The sequence below is a fragment of the Miniopterus schreibersii genome (assembly GCF_964146895.1).
Source record: "Miniopterus schreibersii genome assembly, chromosome: 9".
NCBI classification, from domain to species: Eukaryota; Metazoa; Chordata; class Mammalia; order Chiroptera; family Miniopteridae; genus Miniopterus; species Miniopterus schreibersii.
Genome location: NC_138118.1, coordinates 64,918,345 through 64,932,854, shown reverse-complemented (window position 1 = coordinate 64,932,854; position 14,510 = coordinate 64,918,345). Strand labels below are relative to the sequence as shown.

General features: G+C 34.6%; 1 protein-coding gene across 5 annotated transcripts in view; it reads right to left on the bottom strand.

The window, feature by feature from the left end:
• The window catches only part of PHF14 (PHD finger protein 14), a 154,120-nt gene that overhangs the window by 113,797 nt on the left and 25,813 nt on the right, over positions 1 to 14,510 (bottom strand). For all 5 annotated transcript variants that reach the window (XR_013999580.1, XM_081147793.1, XM_081147796.1 and 2 more), the window contains 7 exons: positions 10,792 to 10,903; positions 7,617 to 7,754; positions 5,285 to 5,431; positions 4,395 to 4,665; positions 3,978 to 4,084; positions 2,773 to 2,868; positions 142 to 245 (listed from right to left, as the gene is read on the bottom strand). Coding sequence is in view for 4 of the 5 variants with exons in the window: in XM_081147793.1 (XP_081003919.1) it covers positions 142 to 245; positions 2,773 to 2,868; positions 3,978 to 4,084; positions 4,395 to 4,665; positions 5,285 to 5,431; positions 7,617 to 7,754; positions 10,792 to 10,903 (975 nt within the window). In the remaining variant the exon portion in view is untranslated. The remainder of the gene's footprint in view (positions 1 to 141; positions 246 to 2,772; positions 2,869 to 3,977; positions 4,085 to 4,394; positions 4,666 to 5,284; positions 5,432 to 7,616; positions 7,755 to 10,791; positions 10,904 to 14,510) is intronic.

Sequence of the window (14,510 nt, the reverse complement as noted above, 5' to 3'; positions counted from 1 at the left end):
TAAAAATGAACTTTAAATGCATTTAACTTAAATTCTGGTGTGGACATCATTCATTCTCAAATACTTAAAGTACCTTGTTACTGAAAATACTAGTTTGAAAGTACATACACACGGTTAATCTGCCATAATTGTGTTACTTGCCTATAAAGTACTGTAGGAAGAGCAGATGTCTTTTGTGTGCCTCCTTCTTTCTTACTTGGTTTGCGCTCCTTGGGTGCTCGCAAAATTGCCGGTATGTTCAACTTCTATTGATTTGAACAAATGCAGTTTATTTGTTTTAAAAAACTATAAAACAACACTTTCCTCTCTAAGCCATTCAAATCAACTGAAAGCGCTAGGATTGTGGGGGGAAATGTTTTACCAGCTATTACACGGGCAAAAAGGATTAAAATGAGTTTTTGTTTCACAGTTACTTCCATTAGAAACCTATAATTACATACTTCCATCAATTTTCAGTAGCACACGAAAGCATTATGAAAATTAAACTTCTATTTAGCTTTAAAAAGTAAAAGACAAGGACAAGCATTTAAGAACATTAAAACACACACACACACACACTTGACAAAAAGAATATTGAAGCCGTTTATTTTCCTCAACATCCCAACTACACTGGTGCTCCATAGGTTAATTAGAAAAATTATCTTATTGGACCAAACTCTCCACAAAGTGAATGAGAATCTCTTTGGGTTTCTACTAATCTGTAGTATGCTGGCTTCTCAGACAGCAACCATCTATCAAAGTCATTTCTCAGTGGCCCAGTGGGCCAGCATCTGTTCAACCAACTGGAAGAAAGTGTCATGTAAGCAGTACAAATGAATTCTACCTCTGCTGTGTATTTTACATTTGCACAAGGAAATCTGTGAACTTCTGTTAAAAGTCATTTAATAAATGAAAATGCCCTTTTATAACAGATTCTTATGAGACCAACTTGAAAATCAACCCAAAAGATAATGCTAGCTTGGCAAATAAACCAATAATAAGCTTGTACTCAACATTAACTTCTCTAAATAGAAAATATAAAACACTAGCCCTGGTCGGGTAGCTCAGTGGATTAGAGCATCATCCCGTCCTGATACACCGAGGCTGTGGGTTCGATCCCTGGTCAGGGTACATATAATTAACAACCAATGAATGTATAAATAAGTGGAACAACAAAAATCGATGTTTCTCTCTCTCTCTCTCTCTCTCTCTTCACCTCTCTCTCTAAAATAAAATAAAAATTATATCTATAAAACCCCATAATCTTCTAAAAATCCATCAACAATGTTCAATTCTCCATAACCGAGTATTCATTCTCACCTTTTAAATTATGTTTTTCATTATAAGCCACATACAGCCTGTTCACAAAAGCATCCTCAAAGCTAGCATGGCACAATACACATCAGTATGTATTACTTCCTAAAATAATATGTCTACATGAATTGCATGATGAATTTGACTCTTTGTAAACCTGTGAAGCGAGTACAATGAAAAACATCTTTTCTTTGAAAATCATCCTTCACAAATAAAACTACTTTCATTGTGAAAGGACCAGTGAGCCTCCATCATCCTTAAAAGAAACACAACTGAAACTACTTGAATGAATTCTTAATTTAGGAATTATATACACCTTACTAAAAAAAAAAGAAATTCAAAGAAATCCATTTGGCAGTGATTCTTCTTTCCAACACCAAGAATTTTAAAGGGCTAAAAATGTTCAAGGATAAAATAATTTTTTTCACAACTACAGTAATACCTACTGAAGGGGAACTATTAAGTTTCAAAAACCATTTCTTACACAGCTCAAAGGCAAGTCAACATGAAAACAAATTTCTCCAGTTTGCCTTTTAAATTTTACATTACAAATAACCCTCTCACATCCATGTTACTCTGTTTCTCCCTCTCTCTTCCTCTCTCTAAAAAAGAAAAAATCAGCCCAGCTGGCATGGCTTAGTGGTTGAGCATTGACCTATGATCCAGGAGATCCCAGTTTGATTCCCAGTCAAGGAACATGCCCGGGTTGTGGGCTCGATCCCCAGCAGTGGGCGTGCAGGAGGCAGCTGATCAATGACTCTCTCTCATCATTGATGTTTCTCTCTCTCTCCCTCTCCCTTCCTCTCTTTGAAATCAATAAAAAAATAAAATAAAATAAAATTAAAAAAAAAGCCCTAGTAGGTGTGGCTCAGGGCTCAGATGGTCGGGTATAGTCCCATGCACTGACAGGCTGCCAGTTCGATTCCCGGGCAGGGCACATTCCCGGGTTGCGGCTAGATCCCTGGTTGGGGGCATGCAGGAGGCAGCATATCGATGTTTTGCTCTCACATGGGTATTTCCTTCTCTTTCTCCCTCTCCCTTCTCCACTCTCTAAAAAAAGTCAATAAAAAAATATTTTTAAGAAAATCCAACTAAAATACATTACAAGAACAAGACAGAAGAAAATAAGACAAAGAATCTAAAACTGATAAATTCCAGGGGGTGGGGATATGGTAGGAGTTAACTAATGCTTCAAATCTTAACTTTATCACAATTACAGGTCAATAATCAGACCAAATGAAAAAATTCTACAAACAAGATAGCTGTTAAAACAACCAAATTAAGCTATAGGTTCCCAGTAGGCAGCTTCTAATGCTCTAGATGTATTTCAGGCAGAAATCATTACCCCAGAGGATTATTTGGCCCTAATTAAACAGAATTCTTCACCTAGCAAAGTGACAGTTGTTATCAGAGATCTGATTTTTAAAAATAATACAGAGAACAAGAATAGAAGGAGATAGCAATTGGAAAGAAACTAACCTGCCCTGTGATTCTGCCTAACAAGGCCCATATTCCTTGCCCTTCACTTCGAAGTTTCCCATTCAGGTTTTGTAGTTCTTCTAAAGATTCACATAGCTACAATGCAAATAATTCAAATTAGTAAACCTTTAAAGTATATAGTAAAATATGTAAAAATATAATTATTTACCTATAAATATCCACTAATATCTGTATTCCACATAGTTTATATACAAGTCACAATACTACTGAGAGATGAGGCTATCCAATTAGTTAAGTCTCAACAAAATGTAAGCATTTTATGTTAGTATTTAATGACAATACCTATATTTATATATTGCTATCGTTCACTATATAATTTCACACACATTTTGCTAATTAATTCTTGTGACTGTCAAAACACATTTCTACCATATCCCAATGAGAAAACCAAAAAACATAGGGCTTTTGTGACTTAGCCAAGATCATAGAACTACCAAGAACCCCCAGGTCTTCTGAATCTAATCCCAGTACTCTTTCACTACTGTATGGGTAATTATGGGATATTTCTTTCTACTAATTTTTTATCACTTAAAATGTTATCTAACAATAATACCAGTTTTATATGCTCATGTTACTTATTACCTAACATCTTAACCACATTTTGCTTTTGTGCAATCTTTCTTTTTGAGGTCCCTCATCATTAGAACGAAGAGACAGAATAAAAATTTGAATTGGGAGGTATTTTTTTAATCAAAAGTAACATTACAAAAAATTCGAGATAAAAATAGTAATTTAATAATTAGTTTCTAAGTTTTCTACAAACTTAGAGAAGTTCCATAGTACAGGGGTTAGGAATAAGGAATGGAGTCAGACTGCTTGGCCTCAAGCACAAACTCCATGACTTGATGGTGTACATGGCCTAAGCAAATTACTTCACCTGTTTAGGACTCAGTTTCCTTCTCCAAAAATAGGAGCAATAAGCATAACCCACATTATAAAGTTGAAGTGAGAATTAAATGAATGAATGTAAAATTCTCAAAATTGTGCCTGGCACATAACATAGCAAGTACTCAGTACGTGTTAGAGATGATAATGAAGATAATGAGGGGTGAGAGTTGTAGGGAAGGACCTAAAAACTCCAGAAGAATTTCAAAAGGAAAGATAAATAGTAATACTGTAAAATCACAAAAGAAATCACCAATAAGATCTCTTATATTATGTTGTTTGTTTTGTAGCCAACTTACCTTATTATATTCCACGTGAAGCTTTTCTTGTTCATTCTCTAATTTATCCTTTATATTTTTTTGTTCAGCCATATTTTCCTGAATTTGAATCATGCGCATATTCCTCTCTATATAAATTAAATATCAAAATTTACTTTAGTAGAAAATAAAAGCTGATATACACAATACACAAAGGAAGAAGCTAGCCATAGAGATGATCACATGGATAAACCTACATTGTTTAAAACACTTTTAACTCTATTCACAAATACATGAACCTAGCATTTTACAATAACCCACAACTTATTAGGAAAATAAACATGCTTTTGCTTGATATATTCAGCATGGCTAATGAATTAAAAATTGACAGTATACCAAATATTTTCATTAACAAATTGTTCTCATTGAAAATGTTCACGTAATAGTGTCTATACTGACCAAAATAATAATTCACAAAATCAGCAGTGAGAGCAGGTTGCTTGTGCTTTCTCCTTCCATCCACACTAGAACTAGTATCTGAATTGTCCACTGGGAAGATATCTGTACTGATCCCCATTAGTTCTGCTTTCCGCATCAGTTTACGAATGGCTGAAGCACTGCTAGTGAGTGGTCTGGGCAATTTTTCCCTTGGAACCCAGGCCTGGGGTCTGGTGGATCGGGCTAGTTCTGCTTTGGCACGATACTGCTGAAGCCGGGCATTGATCCTTGCCTATAAAAAAATGTATACAAATTTTAAAAGATATTAAAATGGAATATACTCCTTATAATTTTTAATTCCGTGCTTAGAGAAAGTAAAGATAACACAGAATTCCCTGTATCAAGGCAATTATATCTATCCGTGGTCCTTAAGGTGCACTGTATAATTCTTGGGTTACAGTAAATTAGGTCTACTCCTAGTAACAACTCTTCTATTCTATGATCAGAGTTGTCACAGACTAATTTTATTAAGCTGTGGTTTCTCTTCTTAATAAATGCAACTGTGTCCATACTTACATTTAAAATGATGGGCAAACTGATCAAATACTTTGTATAAACATTAGAACAGACTGAAAAGATGTGGTCAACATACTGCCCTCATAGAATACTTACTTCTAAGCCACATTTTTTCAGTGAATTTGGAAACATGCTTTATAAATGGCTGCTCTGATGACTAGATGAGGAGCAATGTATTTAGCCACAAACTATATCTGCCATTTAACTTAATGACAACCCATTTCCTAAGTAACTAAATTTCATAACTATACTTTACATGCCAGTGACAAACACCCACGAGGTCGGAAATACATAACCTCAAAAGAATAAGCATGAGTTTGGCATAAATTCCATACCTGTGCTTCTGGTGATAGCTGCTTCTCTCTTTCTTGTAGAGACATTTTACAATAGGACTGTAGAGCCAAGTAGTTTTTTCTCTTCCACTTTCTGTCCAACCTATCTGCATGTTGCTTACAATAAGCAAAAAATGGATCTGCTATATCCTATATCAAAAACGGGGAGAAAGTGAACATTTTTTACTCCAAAAGGTCATAAAAAACCCCAACACAATAGATAATTTTTAAAGACTCTCCAACAGTGTTATTTCTAAAATAAATTATAAAAGTAATTTATTCAGTGATAAAAACTGCTTCTTTAGAAACTTAATCCTGTATATCAACATCAAATTAACAATTTTTTTCTTTAAAGGGCCTTGTAGATTTAAACATACTTAAAACAAATCTTATGTATTATATTTAATTATACTTGTATACCTTAAAAAGGTCCTTTTTAAGATAAATAATATTTTAATAATCTAGGTGGAAATTATCATTAAATATTAAAGTTATGCATATATAGATTAGTATTATAAAACAATAATATATTCAGAAAATAGAGAACTAGCCAACACAGATAAGAGGGAAATTTCTAACTGGCTAGCAATACATGGACAAAAATGAATTAAGAAGGCCAGGCCCTGTCAATAAAACACTTTTAGGTATCCCCTTTACCTCTATATAACCCTAAAACCTTAAATGGAAATACAATGCTGTCATAGCCATCTTTCATGGTACTAGCTTAATGGCAATGGGTACATTTTTCATTCATAAAGAGTAAGGTACAATAAAAATAAAATAAATAAAATAAAATAAAATAATAAAATAAAATATAAAATAAAATAAAATAATAAAATAAAATAAAATAATTCTATCAAAAACAGAAATATTTTTTAACTACATAGCCTAAAAAAAAACTACCATGTGGTTGCTAATGAAATGACAGGTAGTCTTAAGGAGGAGAGGTAAAGATAAGCTATCCACATAGTTTTTATCTAAGTTATAGTAAAAGGGTCTCGTAGTGGGGTGAGGTTTACAACCCAAAGAGAAATGATGATACTAAAAAATAAAAATAAAAAAAATAAGAAAGAATAGAAAGAGAAATAATAACTAAAAAAGAATCTAAGGTGTCCTTAACATAAAGAATATATATGATGCACTTAGTGTGATATCCACAGATGTCAGACTGTAACACTGTGGATAAGGTCACAGGATTTAGAAATATAAAACCCTAGTTATAAGTTTTAGCTCCACCATTTTCTGGTTTTGTAGCTTCAAACAAGTTGCTAAACATCTCTGGGCCTCTGTTAACTCATTAATGAAATGGACTTAATAACTTCTTCATATAGCTATAAAAATAAAATACAAAAATGTCGATAGAAGGCTGCATTCACACACACACACAAACACATCTGCTTTCTCACGACATGCTCTCAATCCTGGTGACAGAAAGTGCTAAATGGAAATAAAGATCTGAAGTATTTGTCCATTGTTTCAAAGTAGGAAAGGTTGAAATTGAGTTATCAGGTAGGATTCATGCTTGCATAGGTGAGTTAAACATTAGGACCAAGCCAGACTTAGGAAAAAGATCAGCCACCTTTGTTCTAACAGATATCTGAAAGTGAGTAAGTAGCCCAAGTAATTTTGTTTTGTTTTGTTTTAATCAGTTAATTTTGGATTAAGGGACAATAAACCCTAATTCTATGGTTAGCATGACCAAGGGATTAATCTTGTTTAGAGAATGAAACAGATATATTATGCAAATACTAACTATTGTAGAAACCACTGCTTTCCAATTCTTCAGTTAGTACTAGAACCCTCTGAGTTTTTACTGGATGCATGGCTGCCCTGCTGGGAACACTCTTTCCCAGCCTCCCTTGCAGCTGGATATGGCCATGTGGTAAGTTCTGGCCAATGAGGTGTGTGAAATCTCCACACCCTTGAAAGAAAGCTGCCCACTCTTTTTGTTTTTAATTCTCACCCGAGGATATTTTTTCCATTGCTTTTCAGAGAGAGTGGCAGGGAGAGAGAAAGACAGAGATGTGAGAAAGACACTTTGGTTGCCTCCTGTGCACGACCCCTACTGGGGATCCAGCCCCCAACCCAGGCATGTGCGCTGACCAGGAAAGGAACCAGTGATCTCTGGGTGCATGGGACAACACACAATGAACTGAGCCACACCGGCCAGGGCCGTATATTGTTAACTCTTGAAGTTTTAGACCAGCGATCTAGGCAAAGCCTTTAAGAATAAACTTGTAAGTTTAATTTACGATGCATACCTATTGTAGGATATAATGGAGTCATGAGAAGTCTCACAAACATATTCATCAACTATAGGTTTACATAAACCTACCTCTTCTGCTGCTGCCTCTGAAAGCAGACCTTCCTTCTGGGCGCATGTCACGTGGAAATAGGCTCTGCACATCCCTGCATCACAGCTAATGCAAACTCCAGTTCTAGCAAAACGAGGGTCTTCACAGAAGCTACACTCCTACATTGGAATAACAGGAAAGTGCTCAGAGTACAAATATTTCCAGAATGAAGACAGCATTCTCATACAAAGCATCCACAAAATACAAAAAGTGAACCAACAGTAAGTATATCAATACAAACAATAACAGTAGACAAGCCAAGAAAAAATTCTCTATGTGATTCAAATAAACCAAATTTCCACTGACATAATAATAATGATAATAATATTTGAGGGCTTACCATGTGCTAGGCACTATTCTAAGCACTTTACATATATTAATATCATTTCACAATATTCCACACTAATATGTGAATGAGGTAATATAAGTATTCCCACTTTACACATGAGAAAATTGAGGTGAAGACAGGATCAGGAATCCACTCAAAATAACACAAGAAATAACTGGAAACCAGTCTTCAAACCAGGTAATCTTACTTTACAGTTGATGCTCTTAACCATTAAGTTACACTGGGTAAGACAATATAATGCTGCTTGGGAAAAGAATGAAAATAAATAAAAAGTCAGAGAAAATTCACCAAAAGATCTAGGCATTACAAAGAAATCATGCATTTAAAAAATATCTTTAAGAGAATTAAAAGTGGTCTAAGTTAAGTGATATACAACATAGCCAATTATTTATATTATTTCTATATACTAAAGGGAAATGGTAAAATTAAAAGTATAAACTGCTGAATATATCCCAGGTCCCCTCCAAATTTATCTATTTTTCTTTTAACTATCTTAACTACAGAGAGAAAAAATCTAGTCTCAAAATATATACTGCTCTGGAAATAGGAATCTTTATAAAAGAAAAACTTGCTAAATTGTGGAAAACTGCCAGTAGACAAGGAAGTACTAAATGTATTCTAAGTAAATTAAATATGACAAACATATAAAGGGCAAAAAGTTTCAGTAGGTACTAAAAATATCATTACAGTACTATAATAGTTAGTGACTACCGACTGGGTAGACATCAGCAGACTGACACATCGGCAATGAATGAAAATAGCAGGAATAGGACTCGGTACCGATGTGAAAACACTCCCAAATCCTGATACTCTACTGCCTAGTTAAGGGTCCTTTTCCAATAATAGTAGAATGTGTATGCTATGAAATACCAGCAAACAGTAACCTAAACTTGATACCAAAAAAGAGAAAGAGGAAATAGAAGAAGAGAGGGCAGGAGAGAAAGAGAGAAATTAAATTATTTAAAGGATGTCAATACTATGACTAGAACCAAATTGTAATATGGTAAAATTGAGCAAGGGATGTCAGAGTGAACACAAAGAAAAGTTCCCTAACGATAAAGTGTTATAAGAGTACAGAACAACCTGTCAGAGAAAATGGAGTATTCCTCAATTGCCTAAATCATTTAAAATGCTAGGGAACTAAGCAACTGAGAACACTGGGGAGAAAGTACTCAGGATTAGGAAACGGGCAGACAATGTGGTCCAGAAGAGCTGTCCCTGCTATAATTCACAACACTGCTAGATTCTGCAGATGAGCTGGAGAATACAAAATTCTCCACTCCATTTCCGAGTAATACTTCAAAACAGAATCAAGTGATAATGAAAAAGTCAACTGACAACTGGGCATTTAATAACTCTTCAGTCTGGAGGTCACTGCTGACTTCAATTATATGAAGTAATGTCTAGTTACTGTTTTTTGTTTCTAGATTTATATTTGTGATCATAATGTATGCCTATTAAAAAATGACTCAAGCTAGTCCCTTCTAGCTCTGTGCTTGTGAATTATGGAGCTGCTATCAAAAAGTAGTAACTTCTACTTCCAATAATGGTGGACTAGGTAATTTGTATTAGTGTGGCTCAACTAGAAAATGTGGACAACAGTTATTTAACACTATAGCTTAAAGGCATCAGAGAGGTAACAAGATAGTGCAGAATTACCTGAAGACCAGAAAAGTAAGTGCAGTGGTTGGGCCTGCTTTTCTCCCTGGGGGCTTTAGCTAATTCTGGAGGGGGCAGCTGTGAATAGTTTAACAAACATTACCCAAACTAAAGCACAAAATTACTGGAGTGCAGGGGGGCAGAGGGAGCATGGTGGTGGTTAGAGCCAAAGGAATATATTCTGAGTATAAATAGCAGAAACTGTCAAATTTCTAAATGTTCAATATAAAAATTTCCCAACAATCTATGAATTCTCCACCTCACCTTTAATATGTTACGGATGCTATTCAAGAGTCTTCCTTCCCAATTTCCCAATAAACAGTAATGAAAAGAGAACACAGAAGTGCCCAGTTAGTTCTAGTATTCCAGGAAGTTTGTAGTAATTATATACCTAAGTTTAAATTAGTAAGTGGGTATTTTTATCATTGATAATCCTAAAGGTCAGTCAACAAAAACCAATTTATGATCAAGGTTGAGAATCATTTGCTCAGCAGGTTATGTAGGGTTATGTAGTCGTAACGATAAAACCAGTCCTTGAGTGCTTCCTCTACTCTTTTTCACAATTTTGATAAATTCCACTTCCAAAGTAAAATCAGAGATTAGGTTTGTATTTGACCCAACTAATTAAAACTAAGGATTTCAGCCCTGCCAGGCATGGCTCGCGCGGTTGAGCGTCGACCTAGGATCCAGGCGATCGGGGTTCGATTCCCGGTCAGGGCACATGCCCGGGTTGTGGGCTCAATCAATGACTCTCTCTCATCATTGATGTTTCTCTCTCTCTCTCTCCCTCTCCTTTCCTCTCTCTGAAATCAATAAAGATATATTTAAAAAAAATAAAAATAAAAAAATAAGGATTTCATCTGGAAACTCACTATATACTAGGCAGTGTGTTAAATGCCAGGGAAATAGCAGTAGTATCAATTACCACTTTACCCCCACAGGTTATTCTAAATTAAAAATACCTGGAAGAATTTATACATTTTTAGCTTTCTGAGAAAATTACTATAAATAATAAATGACATAATGCTAACTGTTATACAAACAGCAAGATTACTAATAAAGCATCTCTGTGGTCAATATAAGTAAAAAGCCATGTAAACTAGTAAGTAAAAACTTTCTCTCTTAGACAATCAAAAACACTGTCTCACCTTGGCACCGTATTTGGAATAGTTCATTTCAGTTAGAGTTACTGGTCGTAATTTGTCAATATCTCCAAATGCTACTCCAGGAACATACAGGGCACAAACAATGTGAACCCATCTACAAGGAGAGAACATACAATTTTTCTATCAAACCCTTTTATAAAATGTCCACATGGAAAATACACATAAAATATATACCATCTCAAATAATTACTGAAAGAGTTCTATGGTCAGATTTCAAAATCTCAGACATAAAACTAAAGAATATGGAACACATATAGGATATTATCATTTAGTTACAGAAAAAGTGACTAAAATAAGCACTACTTTTCTATCTGCTTAGTCAAAGCTGAATTAACAATGACCTTTCATTTAAAATTCACTGCACTTTGCATTTATCTGTTAGTCTTAAATATTTGCACAAACCATTACTCATATGAAACAAAACATCATTTTCATACGCATGAAAAAGTATTCACATTCATTATTTTAAGTACTTTGAGAATTAAGAATCCTAATTTAAGAACTGTGAAGTTACTCTGCAGTAATTAGGTAAAATTGTTTCTGTTACTTTTTTTCTAAAGGCTGTTAGATAATCCTTAAGGACATATTTTAAAACAATTTTTGGTATGCATTTTGACTTTCTTCCCAGGTTAAAACTAACTGCTAGAAAACTGTACAAAACAGTTATAATAATATAAGGAAGTCATATTTCATTCACTCATCTCTTAACAACACAACTTACATATTAAAACTTATATCCCCCACATAAAATTTTTTTAAAATCTGAATGATGCAGCAACACTAAACAAAGAATGCTCAAAGTTTCAGTACACGAAAAAGAACAAATCAAGTTGATTCTGGTCATTTTTAACTGCTCTGAACCTTTTGTAATATATTAGGCAGTTTCATTTTGCTCTCAACCAAAATATGGATCATTCGACTTTGATATTTAAATAGATCTATATCACTTCCGTAAGAAAGAGGGTAAAAGTGAGAGGGCAAATCTCTCTTAACCTTGTGAATATATTAACAACAGCTTCTCCTTTATCACAGCTTAGAGGCTATGATTGCTACATGGTTCTGTTTTGTGATGCACTATGAGTTTTAAAGAAATAATACTAAGAATCATTTTATAGAAGTACCAGGGAAAATAGTTACACATCTTTAAAAATTATCTTTTTTATTAGAAAAAACTCCAAAGTTTGAGATAGAATGTTTTAATCCAACCTCCCAAATGCATCCTGTGGAGTTCAATATAAAGATACACATCTCCAACAAGCAGCTTTCTCAATTTAATTTGAGCAGTTTTTTCATGCTCCACTGGTGTGTTAAATGCTGCTGTACTCTACAGGAGTTTATCTTTGATAAACCCAACAGCTGGCTGCTTGATGCAGACTGACCTTCTTAAAATGTCTTAGTACAAGTTACACAAGCGTTACAGATACAATCACCATTTCAGTGTGACTGGCATACAAGTGTATCCTTCCCCCCAGCCATTCATGAGAGGATGCCAACATGAGTCTTTATTAAAATGCAGATCAAAAAGCTGAGGCAGTGTTGGTCCTTATTGATACCTGTTATAAAAGATTTTTTGTTCATTGTTTAGCTGCACATGCTTTAGAACTTTGTAATTAAGGCAAATTGGGAAATCAAAAAGGAATAATCTTCCTTGTTACTTTACCATCCATTTTGGTTGGAGCTATGATGACAGATGTTGATTGGGGAAAGGAGCAGAAAACAAGTACCACATAAAACCACCAAAAAAATGAAGAGTCAGAATTGTCATTCTAGCATAGAAACTATTGATAGATTCTTTTAAACTCACATATTTTAATAAAGCAAACTCAGTAGAAAGATACATCTCAAAAGACTCATTTCAGAATAGGAACTATATTCATCTATCAAGTTTGATTCCGAATAGCCTTGAATCTGTCGTGCCTTTACAACATATAAAACAAATTCACTTCCAGTATGTTATTTTCAGTCCTTTACTTATTCATCCACTAATTAGTTACTAAGAGCACCCCAGGCAGTCTGGAAGTCATGATAATGAATGTGAAGTGCTGCAGCGTGGTGCCTAGCATGCTATCTCTAGATATTAGAGTATGTCTAGTATTTCCCATAATCAGGTTTATTAAACCTCTTAAGACAGGGTAAAATACTCCAAGAAATGAAAAATTTAATGACAAGAATATACTCATGGTTTTCTCACATCCAGTCCCATCATTTTCTATGGAGAACTGGTGGCTACCATCAGAAACAGGGAAACAAGTCTAATTAGCCCATGTGACAGAGATCAATTTCAAAACTTTTTTAATACTTTCTATTCATTGTTCTTTCTTTTCCCCTCTTTTCTGTGTGAAGCTAGAATACTAAATGTATTGTCAAATCTTCTTGGCTATGTTTTATGCCTTGGATCAAGCTAGTGTTACATTCTTCAAACTTTAAGACCTATAATTTCCACTATAGTCTATAGGTGAGTGTGGACATAAACATAAATAAATTGGTTGAACAGTATAAAAGAACTTTTGCCAGACTGCACAATCAAGGGAGATGCGAGGTCCACAGGAGCCAATACAAAAATCTCTCAGTAAATCTAAATGGTTAAAGAGGCCTCCCTTTTCTTCATTCACAACTTTACCAGTGGCTTTGTGGACTGTGATAGCATCAAGGGACAGCTACTTTAAAGTTTTCCAATAGAACTTTAAAATTATTAACAAAACAAAAAAATTCTCCTCCCTGAAAGGAAGCTCCCTGTTTTCCAAAGTTGCCTTATTTATTCGCCACAACTTACCACCATAAACTTCAACTCGCAGAACTGAAGAGTTACCAGAAAGGATTTATGCAGCGGGTACTCAGATTATTTTAAATAAGGAGGATAATATTTTTAATAAGAAAGCACTAGTGATAGCGGAAGTAACAGCGGTAGCAGCAACAGCAGCAGCCGAACTACAGAGACATCCAATGAGCACTTATGTTTCAGAAACTGTATAATTGTTTTATATGAATCATCTTATTTAATCTTCTCAAAAATGCTAAGGACACAGAGACACAGGAAGGTTAAGTAACTTGACTAAAAGCAGAGTTACTAAGAAAAGACAAGAACCCAAATACAAGTAGTCCAACTTGAAAGCACACACTTTAAATGCAGTACTATACTCCCTAATTCTAGGCCAAAGTCAGTCCAAACATAAAATGATGCCCATGTCTATGATATATACCACAGACTCTTGTCAATACATCATATCATTTGTTACGTATTTCTTTTATTTTAGTTTTTGGGTGGGCAGTGAGGAAGAGGAGGTAAGAAGGTTAGCCATTTTTCCTAGACATCGACACACAAGGTGCTCCGAGAGTTCATGGTAGAGTACGTCCCAACAACGTGACATGGCAACATTCCTCAAGGGCCTGTGTACCAACTGAGGCAAAAATGGGGAAAGTAAGAAAAACATTTTTTACTTACTAAAGTAACATTTATTTTATTTAAAATCCTATCCTTTATTTTGGGACACAATGTATCCTATCCTTTCCAATGCTAAAATATAAGAAATGATGGTGATAATGTGCATAGGTTTTGTTCTTGATAAAATATTACACACATTTGATAAAAATACTGAAGTACCCTTATGTGACAAAATAAAAAATGGAGCATCCCCTATTATAAGGAAGGGTGAGAGTGGGAAGTAATCCACAAAATACAAAAAGTTAGGGACTACCCTTAC